Genomic DNA, 19,724 nt, shown 5'->3' on the forward strand with positions numbered 1-19,724 from the left:
TGAGTTCGGCAAACTGGTTGTTTACATGGCACTTGTAATCAGAGTTCTCTCTAAGGTGGGTACCTGGGGACCTGCCCAATGTGGAAATTACAAATTTATATTTCTTACCATTTTTTAACATCCATCAGTGCAACCACGTATTCTATGCATCGGTAGTAATGTTCATTCCGTCCATAGGTGAAAACAGTTGACAGAACAGTGCTTGTAATATTTACTTATTCATTTCATAAACTCATTACACCTTAAATAAAATACTACATTTTAATTTCCTCATGCTTGTTACTTCAGTAAACAAACATATAACATAAAGAGAAAATGTGCCAACCTAGGGGGTGACAAGCTGTCACTGAAATTAGCTTAAATAACAGTTTTACTGTTTTTTGTCAGTATTACTTAATATTTTTTCATTAATATTTTAAAACTCTTTCTTATAGCATAATCTAATTTTTTGTACCTCTTTTGTTGCTCTTATTTAAGTACTAAGTGAATGAAATAATAAACTACCTTTCGGTATATCATTTTTCTTATACTTAAAATGGTCATTAGGGCAGATAATCCTAATGACCATTTGGCCATTTGGTCATTAATGGTGGGATTATTTGAATTATTTGACTGGGTGCTTTCATAGAAACAGGTTTTGTTTCAAGAATAAGAAAAAACATTTTTCTTTTCTTTAATGAGAAACTTGCTTTGACTTATTATTTAATATAATAATAATTTATAAAAAAATATCTTGTTTGTATCATTAAAATTATTTCCAGTAATACTCTTGTTTAATGAAAGAAAATTTCCCTTTGATACTTACTAGTAATCATGCTAGAAAATAACTTGGTTAGAGTCCAAAATAAACATCAAGCTATCCAAACACCTTGTACCTTAAAGAGGGCTACATTTATTTACATATCCATTCATCAATGTTTTAAGTTCAAACATTGGAATCAACCTGACTTTTATCTTAGTTATTAAAAATTGTTTTCATTAATAAGTAGATTAAACATCATCAATGGATGGAATCAGTCAGCCTGCAAGAGCCAAATGTTTTTGAATATGTATTTTGCTTAGAAAATTATACTTAAAAAAAAGATTAAGCTTCTATAACCAGTTAATTAGAAAAAAAACTTTCTTTTTAAAAGCAGTTAATTATGATTAAGGGCACAGTATAAAAGTCTACTTTAAATTCCCTAACAAAGAAGATTTGAGTCTTTGATTCTAAGCAAATGTATGAAAAGAGAAAAAAAATGTGGAAACTTTTTTGAATAGATTGATTCAAAACACTTTTTAAAGGTCTTGAAAAGAGTATAGAAAGCATTGAGCTTTTAAATATGTGTCATTCAGAAAATGTTCTTTGCTCATTTGCTTAGTGCGATGCAAAATATGAGATAAAAGGTTTTATGGAATGTAGTCTTAGCCTTTAAGAAGTGTACAATTTAATAAAGAGGTAAAATATTTGTATAACTCTCTTAATGGAGAAAATAATTTAAGTGTCATGAATGATGCCTAGTGTCACTAAACACTAGTGTTGTGATAATAAAGAAAGTGTTTAATTTCAGCAATAGGAATCATAGGCTTTATGGGTGCACTTTGATTTGATTGTTGCCTCTCAAAATCATACCACACTTTCACAAAGTATGACAGACAGCTGATTCAATAAAGAGAAAGTGTAAACAATAAAGTGTAGCAATAAACATTTTAAAAATAATATTTCTGAACATTTTTTGACCCGAAACTAGAATAAGTATTATGTATTATACCGTTTAATCTTCTCATCAGCTCTGATGAAGTAATATTATTATCACAATTTTACAACCGGGAAACAGAAGCAACTGATGGGTATCCTGTTCACAAAATATAGCTAAGAAATGTCAAATCTGTGATGTAAAGTCTGACCACAACCTATTCTCCAAATGATGTATAATAAATATAAGCCATTGCAGTGAACTATCACCCAAAAATAGAATAACAAGAGTACTCTATTTTCTAACCTTCTACAGAGTATTTATTTTATCCAGGTTCTCTTCTAAATGCTTTAGATGGATCATCTCATTTAATCCTTATAGCAGCCCTATAAGGTAGATGATGATGATGATGGTGGTGGTGGTGGTGGTGGTGATGAAAAAGTGAGGTGGTAAGAAGTCAGGTAACATGAAAATAAGTCAAGAAGCCTAAATTCAAACATTGCTAGTCTCATCTATAGTCATGCTTTCAACACTAGAGTACTTTGCTGTCATAGAAATAAGTTCTGAAAAACTGTAAAATAAAGTTTACAAATTCAATGTATAGAATCATGTTTTTTAATGAGAGACAATGACTTTCAAGCCTGCAGACCTTCAACTTATGAACATCATTCAAGGAAAAATACTGTACGTCCATTGGAAGCACGGAGACAATTTGTCTTCTCTGTATGTATTTGAGAGCACCTGTAAACAAGATGCTAATGAGCAGGAATTATTTCAACAACGCACACTAGGGTCCTAGATGCAGCTAGCTGAAGAAATCTCATGTACCATCAAGAATCTGCTTTAACAAATCAGGGAGCTTTCTCCTTAAATTTCTATATAAACTTTTTTATCTGGCCTAGAACATTAATACAGGTACAATAGGATTTACTTGTAATTTTTTTAAGATTGCCTTTCTCATAAGGAGAAAGTGTGTCATTTATAATTACCTTGGCCATCGAATTAAGGCTAACATGAGTTATTTAGCTGAAGTAGCAACACTAATCAGTTCAGTAAAATTCAGGGAAAATTACTAACTGAATGACTAATCATAGAAAAAAAACTATTTATGAGACACAAATAATGAGACAGATAATGATCCAAGTGATTTCCCCAAACAAATAAGGGTAGCCTCACTCTAGAAAAATTCCATCAAAGTACTCCATTATCTGTTGCTGCTATTTACGTCAACATTTAAAGGTCTTTTATAGCAAACCCTAATGTGCAGCTCATGTGTCTTTGGGAGGGAGGTAACCCTCACAAGAATTATAGTTCTGGAAGTACATATGATGTTCCTGGCCAAATGAAAGAAAAGGGGAAGGAAGAGTTAGTTACAATTTCTGGGAGTCTGTAAAATGGACACACATCAATAAGACCTCCAGTATAACCTCCTTGGAGTGTTAGTACTAAGATTTCCCAATTCATGTAGATACTTGAGTCTAGCTCTTGTTTAAAAGGACAGCTTATCAGCAATTGGCTCCATCAGTTCTTTTTGTCTATTCCAGAGGTCACCAACTTACTATTGGACCTGAAGCTTCTTTTTGCAAATAAAGTTTCATTGGAACATAGCATGTTCATTTGTTTGCATATTGTCTATGCCTGCTTTTGAATTATAATAGTAGAGTTGAACAGTTGCAATAGAAAGAATATAATTGATCAGGAGTCACTTAGGGATTATAGGATCATAGAGGAAAGGTTAGAATTGAATGTAGTGGACACCTAGAACCCAAATTTGGTAGTAAATCAGAATGACTAGAAGAGCTTTTTAATCATCATAATACCTGGGTCCTATCCCAGACCCCTAGAATCAAAACTTTTGCAAAGAAGGCACCAGGATTATTTTAACATTCCCCTGACGCTTCTGATACAGCCAGGTTTGTTTCCCGATAAGGCATTGAAACCAGGAAATTTCAACAGGTGTCTTTTTTTAATGTCTTCTATTGGCAGCATTGTTTTCCCTGCCAGAATACTCCAGAACTCAGATTTTGAAGAAAGCTATTTCACAATAGACATTAAACATACTTAATTGTCAGACAATTTGCTTTATATAAAACTTCAAATACATTGGACAAAACAATCCATTTTCAGGAATTATATAAATAATCATTTTTGCTTATAATAATTTAGGAATAAGTAAAAAAAAAAAAAGATTACTTAGTTTTCTCCTTACTTAGTCTTCTGTAGCCTAAGTACCAAGAGCAATTTCTCATTTTCAACATGATATGCTTTTTAGATATTCTACCTTTCTAAATACCTTTATCCTTATCCATTCTAGTTTTTCAATATCTCTGTTTATGATCTGACACATTTATCGATTATACAAAGTGCTACATGCTCTTATTGCTTTTGAGAGAGAGGTGAAAACTTTACCTCCTTTTAGCAAAATAAAAACACTTATTCCTTGTTGTGTTTCCTTATAATTTCTTCATTGAAAAAACTTTATGTTAACTCTTTATATTGTATTACTCATCATATTGCCATACCCTTCTAATTCTGCATCATTTTCAGCTTGTTTAGCATCTAGCCAAACCTCTGAGAGAAATTTTAGTCAAGTAGGTGAAATATGATATCCAGAAAAAGTTATTAAAAGCAATTGGCAGGAGTCTAGGCAGGCTCTGTATCAGAGAGGTCTAAACAAGGAATTAATTGAATGTACTAGTGATGGCCTGATTCTAGAAACAGGGAACTGACAATATACAAAAAACAAAAACTTATAATAATAGGTGATCATCAAAATAGAATAAAAGTAGATAGATTGCTTCAGTGGGAGGATTCTATTCTGAGAGTATTGATGAGAGAAAAGTTGAATTTCAGGGCTGGAAGAACTGAATAGAATTGATTTACTAGAATGATATAAGCAGTAAGGTTGAATGCTCTTTATCAAGTGAGCTACTTGGGTTCTTTAATTTCCTTGCCATGAAACAGTATTGATCCTGGCCTAATATTAACATTGATCTATTGGTAGATCTATTTGATGAATCTAGTTATGGAGACTTGAAGGATAATAAGAGCAATAATAAGGGATCTAAGCAGCTTGTTATGGCAATGACAGAGAGATATGAACTTCTTGAAAGTAGTGAGATACCCACTTACATATCCTCATCTCTACTTCAATTCAATTGTTGGTTTCCTTCTATGGCAAAACAGATGGCACTAGTAACTCAAAACATATCCTTACAGGTTATTACACTAAACAATGACCCTTCCCCTTCTTTTTCCATATATAAAATATCATCTGTATAGATTTATATCTATCTATGAAATCCCAGGCCCCTAGGGGGTTGCCGGGTCCCAGTCAGGGCATATGCAAGAGTCTCTCTGCCTCCCGGCTTCTCACATAAGAAAAATTGTTTTAAAAAATAAAAATAAATGAAAATAGGAAAAATAACTTTCTCTGCTTTTTCAACTGCTTTCAATGAGACATATAGTTTAGAGAAATATATTAAATTCATGGACACGTATTAGGGAGTGTGTTCAGGTCCTGTGCTAATAATCCCTGACCTGAATAATTTGGTCATGGGCATAGCATGCTTTCAGTCACAGAGGAATTATATAATGGCTTTCTGAGTGAAAGCTAGGCATTTATGGGCACATGTGCTTCCCTTTCCAATTTGAAGGAAACCTTACTTAGAAGAAAAATATTATATAAATATTAGATTATTTTAATTAAATTAATTTACTTAAAATTTTATTTTAATATTATTTTGAATTATATTTAATACTTAAAGTTAAAACTTTAAATTTTATAAATATTTGTTTTTATAATTCAAGCTTTGAAATTGCTTTTAAAACAAAATTCTTAGGTTTATTTTGAATATATTTATTTATGTTTGGTCAGCTTAAACTTATTTTGTTCTTAGACTTTCTGACATTTTCCTTAAACTTTTAGTCTTTTCTCTTTTACAACAGTATTTTTGATCGTATGTAAATCTCTACTAATATTTGACAAAGTTGGTATTTCTCTAAAAATCATAGACCTAAATAATAGGTGTTTGTAAAATAAAATATCTTAGCAAGAAAATTACTATATCAAGTATATATCTTGATATATATACATATATCAAGTATGTATACATATGTAGATAGTCAAGTTTCTTTCTCTGTTTTTGTGCATAGAGAAATAATACACTTTGATATCCATACACACAAAAACAAAAGAAGAAACTCAACTTTATGTAATATTAAATGAGTTATTTATCAGCTCCCCTGCATTCTAAAAACACTGATTTAGTAATCCTGAGTTAAGAGTAAATACATAGTCAAGTGATTTGAGCTACTTACACACTACTCTTAGGTACTCAGTATGTCACCCTTTTCTTACAATTAAATTGCCATAATTGCCTTATGGTGGGCCACTTTGAAATGAATATGAAAGGACCATCTTCATGAATACATTTCTAGGAACCACAAAATATGTTCCATTTATTCTTGATATAGGTTTAATGAAGGCCCATAAAATGGACATATTCCTCTTAATTGATTGCAATTGTTTGTAACTACTACTATAAGGGTGTTTTCAATTGTATAATGACTATATTATTAACTGTCTCCATAGACAGTCTTAAAGCTGTTTATTACTCATTTGGCCACATTCCAACTTTCACTCTCATTGACTTCAATGTGCATCAAAAACATATAATTTATCCAAGCATCTCATTGAACTGTCTTCTCTTCATTATTACATATTATGTCAAGTAGGTAAAAATGATATGATCTACTACTTTGGTTTTGTTAATCATTAAAAGACCTTTTAAAACATTGATCAGCATTACTATAAAGATAATACACATATTGAAGCACTATGATCTAATGTTAAAATCACAAGCTCTTTATTAAATAGAAAATCTTAGTGATGGACCACTGTTGTGACTGTATTACCTTAAACTCTAACATTACATTTTATTAATTTTATTTTCTAAATATACTACAAATGACAATGATACTACAAATGATTAATAACACTGGGGAACAAAATTTTTGTTGCATCCACAAAAACACTTGTTCTTACCTAATTCGAGTGTGCTGATCTCAAATCTGACATTGGTTTTTCCCTGTAAGCTACAGTTTTCTTGCAATTTAAGATTTTATGTATTCATCTTATTGTAAAGTTTTCAACATTTAGTTTAACATAATGAAGCAGAATGTTTTCTTGGGCATCATCTTTGTGTAAATATAATAATTCATATAATGCAGTAAATACACTAATACACTAAAAGATATAATTGCATCAGAATCTGTCTGCAATTTTGAAATAGAACATATTAAAACACTTATTTTAATCATAAATTTTGCACAAAACTTATTTAAATTCTATTCAGGCAAAAATTTGCGTTTGTAGTTCTTGTATTTGTCAAGGACAATTTCGTTTGATGCTTCAGTGGTAGTCTGCTCATCACTAACAGCTCTAAGATTTTTGGGAAACTTGTCAGGGTGACTGTTCAGGAAGTGAATCTTAATGCTCATGTTATACCCAATGTCGCAGAAAGCCAATAGCATTCTCTGAACCAGAAGTTCATAGTTTTCTGCTTTTTTGTTGCCAAGGAAGTTCTTTGTAACTACCACAAAAGACTGCCATGCTGCTTTCTCCTCCTTATTCATCTTCCTGGCAAATTCTTCATCACGTATGAGGGTTCAAATATGAAGTCCATCAAATACACCTGCTTTTATCTTCTCGAAATACAAGGCAGGAAAAGCAGAAATAATATGTTAAAAGCATTCACTTTCTCTATTCAAAGCCTGAACAAACTGCTTCATTGAACCAAGTTTGATGTGAAGCGGGGGGAAATGATCCTGTCTCGATTAACTACAGGTTCATTCACAATATTTTGCATCCCTACTTCCAGAGCTTCACATTTTGGCCACTCATTCTGCATCCAGTGTTTCTCCCGAGTTTGGCTGTCCCACAAACACAGAAAGCAAGGATACTTCGTGACCTCTCTGTTTTCCTAGCAGGAAATTTACCATTTTAAGATCCACACAAATGATTCAGTTATGCTCCTCATACTTCAGAATGTTGAGGACAATTTTTATGTCATTCTAATCTTCTCACAGATGAGCTGAATAACCAATTGGAACGGCTGCATAAACATTACCGTTGTGTAGGAGAACACATTTCAGACTCCGTTTAGAGCTGTCATGAAATAGCCGCTATTCTGTTGGACTGTAAGTGGTAACACCTAGCTGGCTGAGAAGACTACTGATATCACAATAGTAAACAAAGTGTTTGTCTTCAGAAAAAAAGTCCACAAAAATTTGTTCATACTTTCTGAAATGGGATACTTTATCTGACCGGTTAAGTACATTCTTTTTTTGAAGCCTGGAGGCTAATAACTCAGCTGCTTTCTTTGATAGGCCCAAATCTCTTAATATGTCATTCAATTTTGGTAGGCTAAACTGCTAAGGCATTAATGACTGCTTGGCATTAGAAGAACCTTCAGATTCTACAACCATTTCCTCATGCATCTCATCAAGATACACTTGATCACCATGTTCACTTTCTTCATCCTTAGAAGAAATAAAACCATTAAAAACTGGAACTGGGAGTGTCTCAGAGTATGGGATAGGTCGTATTGCTGAAGGAATATTAAGATATGCAATCATATGCCGTTTTTTCTTGCTGATGCCCTTTGTATGGATCAGACAGATATAACAATCACTGTTGTGGTTCTTAGGTTCATGCCTAACCATAGGAATACCAAAAGGCATTTCTTTGCATTTTCCTTTTGTCCAGTCATGAAGCATTTCCTCACAATTATGACAGACAATATGATGATCCCAATTCTTGTCTTGATCACCAAGGGGAACTTGAAAATAGGCAATATGACCTGTGGTGGCACAGTGGATAAAGCATCAACCTGGAAACACTGAGGTTGCCGGTTCGAAACCCTGGGCTTGCCTGGTCAAGGCGCATATGGGAGTTGATGCTTCCTGCTCCTCCCCCCTTCTCTCTCTCTCTCTCTCTCTCCTCTCTATAATGAATAAATAAAATCTAAAAAAAAATAGGCAATATATGCACGTGTCACAAACGATGAAATATTGCACCTTTGACGTAGAAGTGTGTAACAGCCACATATATAACAGAAGGTGTCAGGACTATTCTTACATTTACGCCTACTCGAAGAAGCCATGATTTGATCTTAAAACATAATAAGAGGGTGTTTTTTATGAGATAATAATTTTTTACATTTAAAAACAACTACAATTGTGTAAAAGTGATGTTTGTAAAACATTAATTGCCTTGTGGTTATGATCAATCCAAGAGTTGTTGCCCTTTAACTCCAATTTAAAAACTAATGCATACCATTAACTGTAACAAAATGAAATTAAAATTACATAAAAACTAGAGCATGCACCAAAAAAACAGATTTCAGATTTGGAATCAGCGATGCAGAAATATATAGAAACAGTTCTAAAACCTCATGCAACAGAAAATGAAAAAAAAATTGTTCCCCAGTATAAAAACATAAATTCCTGTTGAAGAGTTCTTCTAGAAAAAAAATTTAAAATCAGTGTTTAAAAGCCTTATTTTATTAGTAAACAAGTTATTTATAGAGTATGCTTTTCTAGTCATATGCTAGAAAAATTTGTTCAACTCAATGATATACTTTGTGTATTCAGAAGTATGACATATTTCTATTTATTAAAAGAAAGGTCACAGGATTTCAAATATTAATTTTAAAGCTCAGCCTTCTGCCATAATTTCAGAAACACCATGATTGGCTGAATGCAACACTAAAGTCTCCTGTTCTAAATGAGGTCTTCAATGCATGAAGTGGCCAAAATGATTAAATGTGTCTAATCTACTCAATTGAGGGAGAGAGATGAATAAAGGGAAAAATAAAACAGATTTACAAATAATTAATGATGAATCTCTTTTATTACCAAATTCAATATTTAAAGGTGATATTTGAATACAAAGATGAGTCTGAGAATTACTGTTTGATATATTCCACAGAATGCCATTAAATTTAGTTAGATTGCCACTAGAGTTTGGAGAATGGGTAGTATTATTAAGATTTCATTACCTACAGTAAGGTCTCTGTTATCATGGCAGGGTGTAGAAATTAGCTTTTTGAGGGCAGAGACTGTATTTGTCTTGCTCAACATTCTCTTCCAAATACCTCTCACAGGCTTGGCACATAGTAAGCAGAGACTGATTCCAAAAAGGGATCGATTTGGATTTGGATGCTAACTTTTGATTTACAATGAATAATGGGATGTCATATTTCTGGTTTTGTGGTCAGTTTTGAAATGTGTTTATACATCAGACTCTAATGTAGCCTGGAACTTTTCTGCACCTAATCAATTTTAACATAAACCACTTTTGATGTTGAGATTAAATTTAACTTATTAGTGATCATAATTAAGTCATTATTTTACACAATTTAATAAAGTAAATCATTGAGCTTCTATCAGCCACTACCTCTTTGAGAACTGTCATGGGAAGTTTCCTAAAAAGATTAATTCTTATGTCAGAGAAATTGATGGTTGCTAGAATATCAATTTGTGAGGATGTTACCTTGACCAACTTTTAGTCCTTATCAAGATTTTCTTGTGTTTTCCATATTTTATATAGAAAAAGACAGTAAAAGAAAATTAAGCAAAAATGAAACTTTTGATTGGGTTAATAAAGTCTTGATAATGAAAAAGTACATTGCTTAAAAATTTGCAGTTTATGAACTGCTTTAATATTTTACATACCTTATTCCTATTTTCAGATCAGTAATTAAGTTTAATACTTTTCCTGTTCCATTGATAAGTTATAGTTAGTGGCTGCTATCCTGTACTTCCATTCCCTGGTTATATTTCTTTTGCTGACATTGATCACATTACAACATAATTATTTGTTTTAGTTGTCATTTCCTCCATTAAATTAAGCTTACCTCAAGGATAAAAATGTTGCCTTCACCTTCATCACCAAACTCTTAGGTATTTGCCAACAGATCTTGTGTTAGTGAATACCCTTAGTCTTACAAGTAACAAAAACTCACTTCAAACTAAGTACCAAACATTTTTCTTTTTTTTTTTTCCCAAACTTTTTTCTTGCTATGACTCATGTAGTTGGGACGTCTAAGGAAGAGCCAGTTTGCCTCTGTTTCACTTCATGTATGAGATTCATTTTCAGTTTCTCTCCAGACACTCTGGCCCTTGTAACCCCATAACTACATCATTACAACTCGTGGTACAAAAGAGAAGTTGATTCCTTTTCATTATCCATATGTCAAATTTCAGTCCCTATTTGAGTCCCCTGACTATACTTGAACTAATTATTTTGGTCAAGGCCATAGAGATTTCAAACTGATCATTCTGGGACACATGAATATCCAGTAATAGAGTGTGGAACACAATAGAATGTGTGAAACAGGGGTGAATCCAGGTTATGTCTTTTATTATTATTATTATTATTATTATTATTATTATTGCTTTAAGAGAGACAGAGAAAGGAAAGGAGAGGGAGTGAGAGAAGCATTCATTTGTTGTTCCACTTAGACCAACCAGAGCCCAGGTTTGTGCCTTAATTGGAAAAATTAGTTCTTGCTGTTTGAATAACAAGGAGAAGAAATATGTCATTATTGATTGAGTCTTCCATGTGCCTTGACTGGGGATTGAACATTCAACCTTAGCATGTTGGGATTATGCTCTAACCAACTGAGCTACCCAGTCAGGGGCCCAACCTTGTTTTCTGACATCAACTGTAGTGTTAATAAAATGTTGTGTAAGGAAAGAAAGATGCAATGTTGACAAGTAGCTTTTCATGTCAGATTACCATGAAAACCAAAGCAATAATTTTTTTACTCCTTAAATGCAAAGATAGTTCTCAGATGCATTCTGTTCTGTGCTACCGAAATCTCCCTGCAAAACTAAAGCACTTATTTCCTCCAGCTTCTGAAAGGGCTGACTGCCCTTCCCAACAATTGCCTTCAGCTGAGAAAAGCCACCAAACCCACATCTTTGCAGGATTATAATGGTTCTCCTTCTACTAGCCCTCACTTGGTGTAACCCTGAAAGCCCTCCCACTTCAGAAGTCTATGCAGTTCCCATAGCTCTCCCTCTGCTGATCTTGTTCTCTCCCCTTGTTTCCTAAGTGTTATTCCTCAGAGCACTCCCTGATAAACATCCTATTCTAGCTGTAGTCTCAGAAACCACTTCGCTGGGAACCCAATCTTTTATAGCTTCATAGGTTTTTCGGGGGCCTGAAGGACAACTAGATTTAAACTAAATATTAACTGTAAACAAAAGTTATTGGGAAAGGTATTCATATATTTATGTTTCTTAATGTTTTTATTTTAAATGTTCCTTATATTTTTCACTAGATAATCCTAATTTTGTTTCTTTTTTTCTGCTTATCTTTATTGGGGCAACATTGGTTAATTAACATTATATACAGCCCCATCTTCGAAGCCAGCAACATTGCTGCTCTCTGGTTTCCCAAAAGTGAACTCATTCTTGAGTACTTAGATGTCCTTTTGACTCTCCTTTTCTTTATTCTTCCAAATTTATGGACTCTGTAATTACACTAGACCTACCCAAATAATTCAAACTCTGTCCCCATCATAAGCTCAGGTGACAAAACAGTTTTAATATCATCTGAAATATCAATTCCTTTTTGCAAGGTAACCTAACATATTCACAGATTCTAAGGATTAGGGACCTGAGCATCTTTGGAAGTTCATTATTTTGGCTACCATAGTTCTTTTGCAGGGCCCAAGAAAAAAAGTCTTCTTGGTTTTTTCTCAATTTTACGTGTAACAACATAATGAACCTTCCATAGTTTGTTATATAATTATCTGGTCAGTAGAATTAGTAATCTCTGGGTCCTACTGAAACAAAACTACTATTTAGCTGGCTGTTGGCAATAAACAGCACCGCTTCCACCCACAGGCCTGAAAGCTCCTTGAGGTCAGATACCATGAATTGTCTTTTTTATTTGTGTAACCTTCATTTGCATTTCCTGCCAACTAATAGACATACAAGTAATTTAGCTAAATAATTGCAAGGGTTGATTATGTTCATGAATTAACAAAATCAAATGCCCATGCTCTTTTAATGATAATTTTCTATAGAGCAGCTAATAGACTCAGGTTCTTCTCACATCAAATTTACCAATTGCCACATATCATGGGTGTTTGATACTATTCTCAAACAAGTAAAGCTATTATTATTTAACACCGCCATCCAACGGCCTAAAACATTATGTTTGTTTTCTGGGTAGCTAGCCAACATTAAATTTTTGGGAAGACTCTCCTAATGGTGATGGTGGTGGTGATGGATTTATTCTTAACAAGGAAGTTATGTAGTATTATTAATAATGTTAGCAATTACCATGTGATAGGGCAATGGATTTTGTTCGCGCGCACGCGCACACACACACACATATCCCCCAACTAATCTTGAAAAAAATTTATGAAAAACTATTTCTTCATTTACAGATCAGAATTTATTATTATTTATATATTTATTACATATAAATATTCTTTTATATTTTTAATAAGATGTCTAAGACAGAGAGAGGGACAGATAGATAGGAAGGGAGAAAGATGAGAAGGATCAGTTCTTCATTGCGGCTCCTTAGTTGTTCATTGATTGCTCTCTCATATGTGCCTTTACTGGGGTGGGGGGCTACAGCAGAATGAATGACCCCTTGCTCAAGCCAGTGACCTTGTACTCAAGCCAGCAACCTTGGGTTTCAAGCAGTGACCTTTGGGTTCAAGCCAGTGAACATGGGGTCATGTCTATGATCTTATGTTCAAGCCAGCGACATTGGGGTTTCTAACCTGGGTCCTCTACATCCCAGTCTGATGCTCTATCCATTGTACCACCACCTGGCCAGGCCAGATCAGAAATGCTTTTTACAACTGACTTTGGGTGATGGGTATGCAACATAATTGAATGACAAGATAACCTGGACATGTTATCTTTGAATATATGTATCCTGATTTATTGATGTCATCCCATTAAAAAAATAAAATTATAATTTAAAAAAAAAAAAAGAAATGCTTTTTAAAATTTTACTATCATATGTATCTAGGCCCCCAAATAACGGCCCAAGGGCTGCATGTGGCCCCCCGAGGCCATTTGTCCGGCCCCCCACCACACTTTTGGAAGGGGCACCTCTTTTATTGGTGGTCAGTGAGAGGAGCACTGTATGTGGTGGCACTCCAACGGTCTGAGGGACAGTGAACTGGCCCCCTGTGTAAAAAGTTGGGGACCCCTGATAGCAGTGATACCAGAATTTCAGACTAAGCTGAGGAATTCTAATAACCTTTTATCACATCACTTTTCTAGCCAAATAACTATATATATATATATATAGTTATATAGTATGTCATAGATATATAGATATATATAGATATATTTATATAGTTATATAATTCCTTGCATAAAACATTGTGTCCCATATTCAATAAATATTATATATGATATTATATATATATAAAACTTACCTTCTGGTCAAAAATAAAAGCTTAAAATGTCAAACTATTTTAAATCAGGGGGATATTACAAGCTCAATATGAATCATGTTAGCTTAATAAGTCATTCTCAAACTTGAACTGCTTTTTATTCTGCACACATAGCTTCTCATCTACTTAGACCGTCAACTGAAAATTTTCAATAGATAACATGTATTTAGAATAAAAGCAAAACCTCTGTGAGTCTTACCAAGATCCCCATAATCTGACCCATACCCTTCGTGGAACTTCCCCTAACTCTGCTCTCCTCACTAACAGGGCTGTACCCACCCTGGAAACCTTTCACTTCAACACAAGCTCTTTGCTGCCTTGGGGCATTTTGTCCATGCTTCACTCACTATCTCTTGTCTAGGTAATGTCTACTCATCCTTTAGGTCAGTTGAAATGCCAGTTTTCCAGAGAAATCTTCCTTGATTATTCTAACTGACATAGATCTTCCTGTCATCACCTCCCAGAGCACCCTTACTCTTTCCTTCAAGCGCAAAGGTGACTTGTATGTATTAGTTTGTTGACTTGTGTATTGTCTGTCTCGGTGTGGATAAAGGTATTCACTGCTGTAATTACTTGCATACAACATTGTGCCCTGTATTAAATAAATATTTTTGGAACTTTTTTTTCCATAGTGAAGATAGGAAGTTGCACCAGTATATTGCTTCTGTGTCCAGAACATGCTCTAGTTCATAAATGATCTGAAGCCTTATGCTCTAGTCACACAGTGTTTTCTGAGCTTCTTTATTTATTTTATGTGTTTTTGTTTTGTCTTATATTTAGATTCACATTCAGGTGATTTAAACTAAAGAAACAACAACTTAAAAATCAAATCAAAGATCATCTGGGCATGTATGTTAAGAGCATATTGGTTCTGGAGTGGGGCTGAGGCTTTTATATTTTTAATAAGATGTCTAAGTGAATCTGAGTTATACAAAAGTTTAACAATGCCTGCTTGAGTGTGTACATAGTCCTGTTACATGTCTGTCTTCCTGTATCTGCTAAATTGCATCAGCTCTAAACCTTGGTTTAATCCACTCCTGAATATCTTATACCTTTTGATAGTTTCTGAGTTGGATATTTAATGAGAACATAGTAATGCCTTTCTTATTCCACCTCTTTTATCTCTTGTTCTGCTCCAGATGAGGCTTTGTTCTTTTAAGCTGCTATGATTCTGATATCCTGGGTTCATAATATAATTAGAAATAAAGAATATAAAGTAGAATTTATACAGTTACCTATTTGATGTGTTTGAGATTTGTCAATTAACTGCATACATATTTGTAGTAATTGTTTTAAAATAAAACTAATAAGAACACAAAATTTCAAAATTAATTTGTAACTTTATAAGTATAAACTTTTGTTATGAGCAAATGTCAATTTCCAAATTTGTGGCTATTTGTTTTCTTGTTCTATGGGTTTATATATTGCTTTTCATTGTTAATGTACTGAAAAACGTGAGCTAATTATTGCCCTTGAGAGGAAAATTTGATGTGCATGCTATCACACACAATTAAGAATTTTGAGATATAGTCTATTCACAATAAGCAACCTAGGGTCTTATTTACTTCTTATCCTTCACTAGTTTTTTCCCTTTAGACATTTTATGCCACGGACATATGGAGGGAACATTTACTTTATGATATAGTAAAAGCAAGTCTGCAATATTAAGATTATACTTTGGCAGGTATATTTTCCAATTATATTTATCAGTGTTCAAATCCTTTCCCTATAAACAGCCAGTGTGATCCTAGGAAGAAATATTTGTGAGACTTCAGACATTTATTGTTACTTGAATATGCATCCAGGTATAAATTTGTAAACACTTTATTTAGACTGGATTTTAACCTTCTTATTTAAATGTGGTATCTGATAAGGTTTCAGAAGTTGCTTTTCTGGAATGGGAGTGTGGATATTTTGTTAAAATTTGTTTTACATGAAAAGTACACTCCCCATACTGCTAATAAGAAAATTATCTCCTATCAAGTTTGCCAGATTTCTGCGAAGGAGATGGTTCTCATAAAAATAGACAAAAAATGTAGCTATTTTACTTATTTGTGGCCTAAGTGACTTGCGACCCTTTGAAGATAACCTCTCTAAACTCTCTATTTAGATAATAAATGTCCAGTTTATTGTTGCCTTATTTTAATAAATGTTAGTAATCTTGATTTAGAGTCAACTACCATTAATGAGTTCATGTTTTACCTGAGGTTGATATTACTTCTCTAATGCTGAAGAAAATAAGGATTGCATTTCCCTTACCTCAAATTTGTTTTAAGGAAGTGAAGATCCCGTTCTAACATTTTCCACAGATGAGATAATTTAAAATGCTGAGTGAAGGGAAAGAACTTTACTTTAAAAGTGATCTCTACATTTCCATGTAAACACATTAAATCATACTAAACCTTAAACATATTTGAGAGTTTCACCAGCTACTCAGTTATTAGTTTTAGACAGCCTACAATGATGAACAATAAACTATTCTGATATAAGTGAAATAGCTTTTTATCTCCCTTCTGTGCTCTAACTCACACTTTAATGGGATTTTGATGTTTCTAGATATCCGTGGAATACAGGAGTTTTTGGACAAAGTATCTCAGCAAGGGATGGATGTTGCACTTCAAAAGGTGGAAAACAACATCAATAAAATGATCACCACTCTCTTTGATACCATGAGAATAGAGGAATTGAATCGCTATCGAGACACTCTTAGGAGAGCCATCCTTGTTATGAATCCTGCAACAGCCAAATCCTTTATTACTGAGGTAAGGAAAACTTGTCAAGGGTTGGGGGTAGGGCTTTAAAATTAAATGCATCGGAATAGAACCCACAGAGGAGTTGAGCATTAAAAGCAGTGAGAGGGAATTAAGAACACAACTCTCGTTAGCACTAATGGAGGTAGCACAGTGAACTCCTGGCTCATTGCATTTACCCCGTACTGTCCAGTTAATTGCTGAGAATGTTTGCATTTATATATATTTAGGCACATAGCCAAAGTGATTTTAAGAAATCTTATGAGGTTTTAAAAATGCTGTTGACCTGAATGACTCTAACAAACTCTAGAATGAATTCAAAAGTGCAAAGTTCTCTAACTAATCCTTAAATTTTTTTGTAAGTTAATATTTTACTTCTGAGAAAAGATTTACTTGAATTGGGCTGTAGTTGCCTGAACATGATTACTTTAACAAAAACATGTAGCAAATTTACTTTTGCTCTGTGAACTCTGTACCAAGACAAATAATTAAAACTGTCTGAAACTCTGCATAGTGATGACCACTATACATTTTATGATGATGCATCCTCTAATTTTTAATTATATTTACTCATTTAGCTGGAAGCTTGGAAACTTTGTCAAATACAATTAAGATGCTTTAATGATTAGTATAACATCTCTGTGTTCTAAAATGCTTGCTATTGCCTTGCAAAGGATTATTATCAAGTCACTTTGCCTTACTTCAAGTTTTAAATCTTATTTAGTACTATAACTGGTCAGTGTTACATACTTCACATGGGTTTTACTATTAGTGTTTACAATTTTGGTGACTTCATTTCACTAATACATTTTCCCTCACTTTTCTATTATGCTTTCTTTAGCTCCCAAAGTACTGTTATAACGACTTCAAATTAAGAATATGTTAGAAGTTCTATGACACTCTGTAATAAAACTGGAGTCAAGGAACTGAAGCAGGACATACATCACTAAGAAGAATAAAACTGTTGAGAAAATATTAATACTTCCATTTTTAAAATGTTGATAGAGAACTTTGTTATGCAGTTTAAGGACAAATACAGAGTGGTAGAAAAGTAGGTTTACAATTGTGAGCATACAAAACACAGAGCTCATTCTTTCTTTATTTATTTATTATGCTATTATTTTTCATATGAACAACTATAAACCTACTTTTGCCTCACTGTGTAGAAAGAACTTTAACCTTTGGCAGTCTAGCAAATCAAACAGCTAGATTTTTCCACAATAGATAGGATATTTCTAATTTTACAGGATTTTAAGGATTCTTTTAAGAAACACAAAATTTTCTAGAAGATTGAAGGGAAGTACAAAAGATATGTTACATAAATTGGAATCTTAAATTATAATAAATCAGGTTGAAGCACCTGTGGTTATTTTTTGGCTGGGAGTGAAGGCTTCATTCAGAAGGCACATTTGAACTGGACTTTGCATCCTGACTAGGAATTCACAAAAGAAATGTTGCATGTAACCAATAAATACAAGTCTATCCCATCCACTTTCTGATCATGTTGTGTTGGCAAATTACTTAACATTTCAGAGCCTCAATTTTGTCATCAGTAAAATGAGAACAATATATTTATTTAAACATATTAAATTTGTATTGTAGATTAATTAGATATCCTAAGAAATGCTTTTGAAAAAGGTGTAGAGCAGGTATAGTCAACCTTTTTATACCTACTGCCCACTTTTGTATCTCTGTTAGTAGTAAAATTTTCTAACTGCCCACTGGTTCCACAGTAATGGTGATTTATAAAGTAGGGAAGTAACTTTACTTTTAAAATTTATAAAGCAGAGTTACAGCAAGTTAAAGCATATAATAATAATTACTTACCAAGTACTTTATGTTGGATTTTTGCAAAGTTCAGCAGAATAAATCTTTATAAAACAACTTACTATAGTTAAATCTATCTTTTTGTTTATACTTTGGTTGCTCCGCTACCGCCCACCATGAAAGCTCAAATGCCCACTAGTGGGAGGTAGGGACCAGGTTGACTACCACTGGTATAGAGCCTATAAGTAAGACAGGGAGGCAAGTACTCTAGATAGAGGTAAGGCAACATATGAGGACGAGCAGGTCTGGGGAGAAGATGAAGACGGCTATGTTGGACATGTTGAGGATGTTATTTAAACTTCAGTGCTTTTTCTCATGCTCAAGGAAATAGATATGTAGTAAACAATTGGATACATGATTCAAATGTCGAAGAGAGCTCAGGTCCTAAGGTAGACAGATGCATGTAGTATTGGGATTCAGCTGTTTTGCACTGGTTCGGGAGAACTGATACATAATTTTTGGTTGAGTTTAGTGACCTGGTTGTTAAAATGGCACTTGTAATCAGGGTTCTCTCTAAGGTGGGCACCTGGGCAACCGCCCTATATGAAAATCACGAATTTGCATCCCTTACTCTTTTTTAACATTCATCTGTGCAACAGCATATTCTAAGTACCCGTAGCAATATTTATTCTGTCCATAGGTGAAAATATTGCAAGTGAGAATGCCAATCAAGAAACAATATGGAAATATCTTAAATAACAGTTTTTTACTGGTTTTTATCAGGTATTATAACATATTTTATTAATATTTAAAAACTCTTATAATCTAGTTTTTGTATACCTCTTTTATTATTCTTATTTAAGTATTAAATGCATGAAATAATAAACTACCTTTTAGTATATCATTTTTTTATACTTAAAATAGTCATTAGGGCAGAGAACTGGTTTTTGAACTATTTGAATCCCACCACTGAACATATGTATTTAAGGCATTACAATGTGTAAAGAAACGGCAGGTCAGGTTAAGGGGGG

At 33.4% G+C, this 19,724-nt stretch overlaps 1 protein-coding gene across 2 annotated transcripts in view; it reads left to right on the forward strand.

Moving 5' to 3' along the window:
* The window catches only part of GRID2 (glutamate ionotropic receptor delta type subunit 2), a 1,621,553-nt gene that overhangs the window by 811,406 nt on the left and 790,423 nt on the right, over positions 1-19,724 (forward strand). For both annotated transcript variants that reach the window (XM_066385691.1, XM_066385692.1), the window contains one exon: positions 16,733-16,938. In XM_066385691.1, the coding sequence (XP_066241788.1) occupies positions 16,733-16,938 (206 nt within the window). The remainder of the gene's footprint in view (positions 1-16,732; positions 16,939-19,724) is intronic.

The sequence above is a fragment of the Saccopteryx leptura genome, chromosome 5 (genome assembly GCF_036850995.1).
Source record: "Saccopteryx leptura isolate mSacLep1 chromosome 5, mSacLep1_pri_phased_curated, whole genome shotgun sequence".
Lineage (NCBI taxonomy): Eukaryota > Metazoa > Chordata > Mammalia > Chiroptera > Emballonuridae > Saccopteryx > Saccopteryx leptura.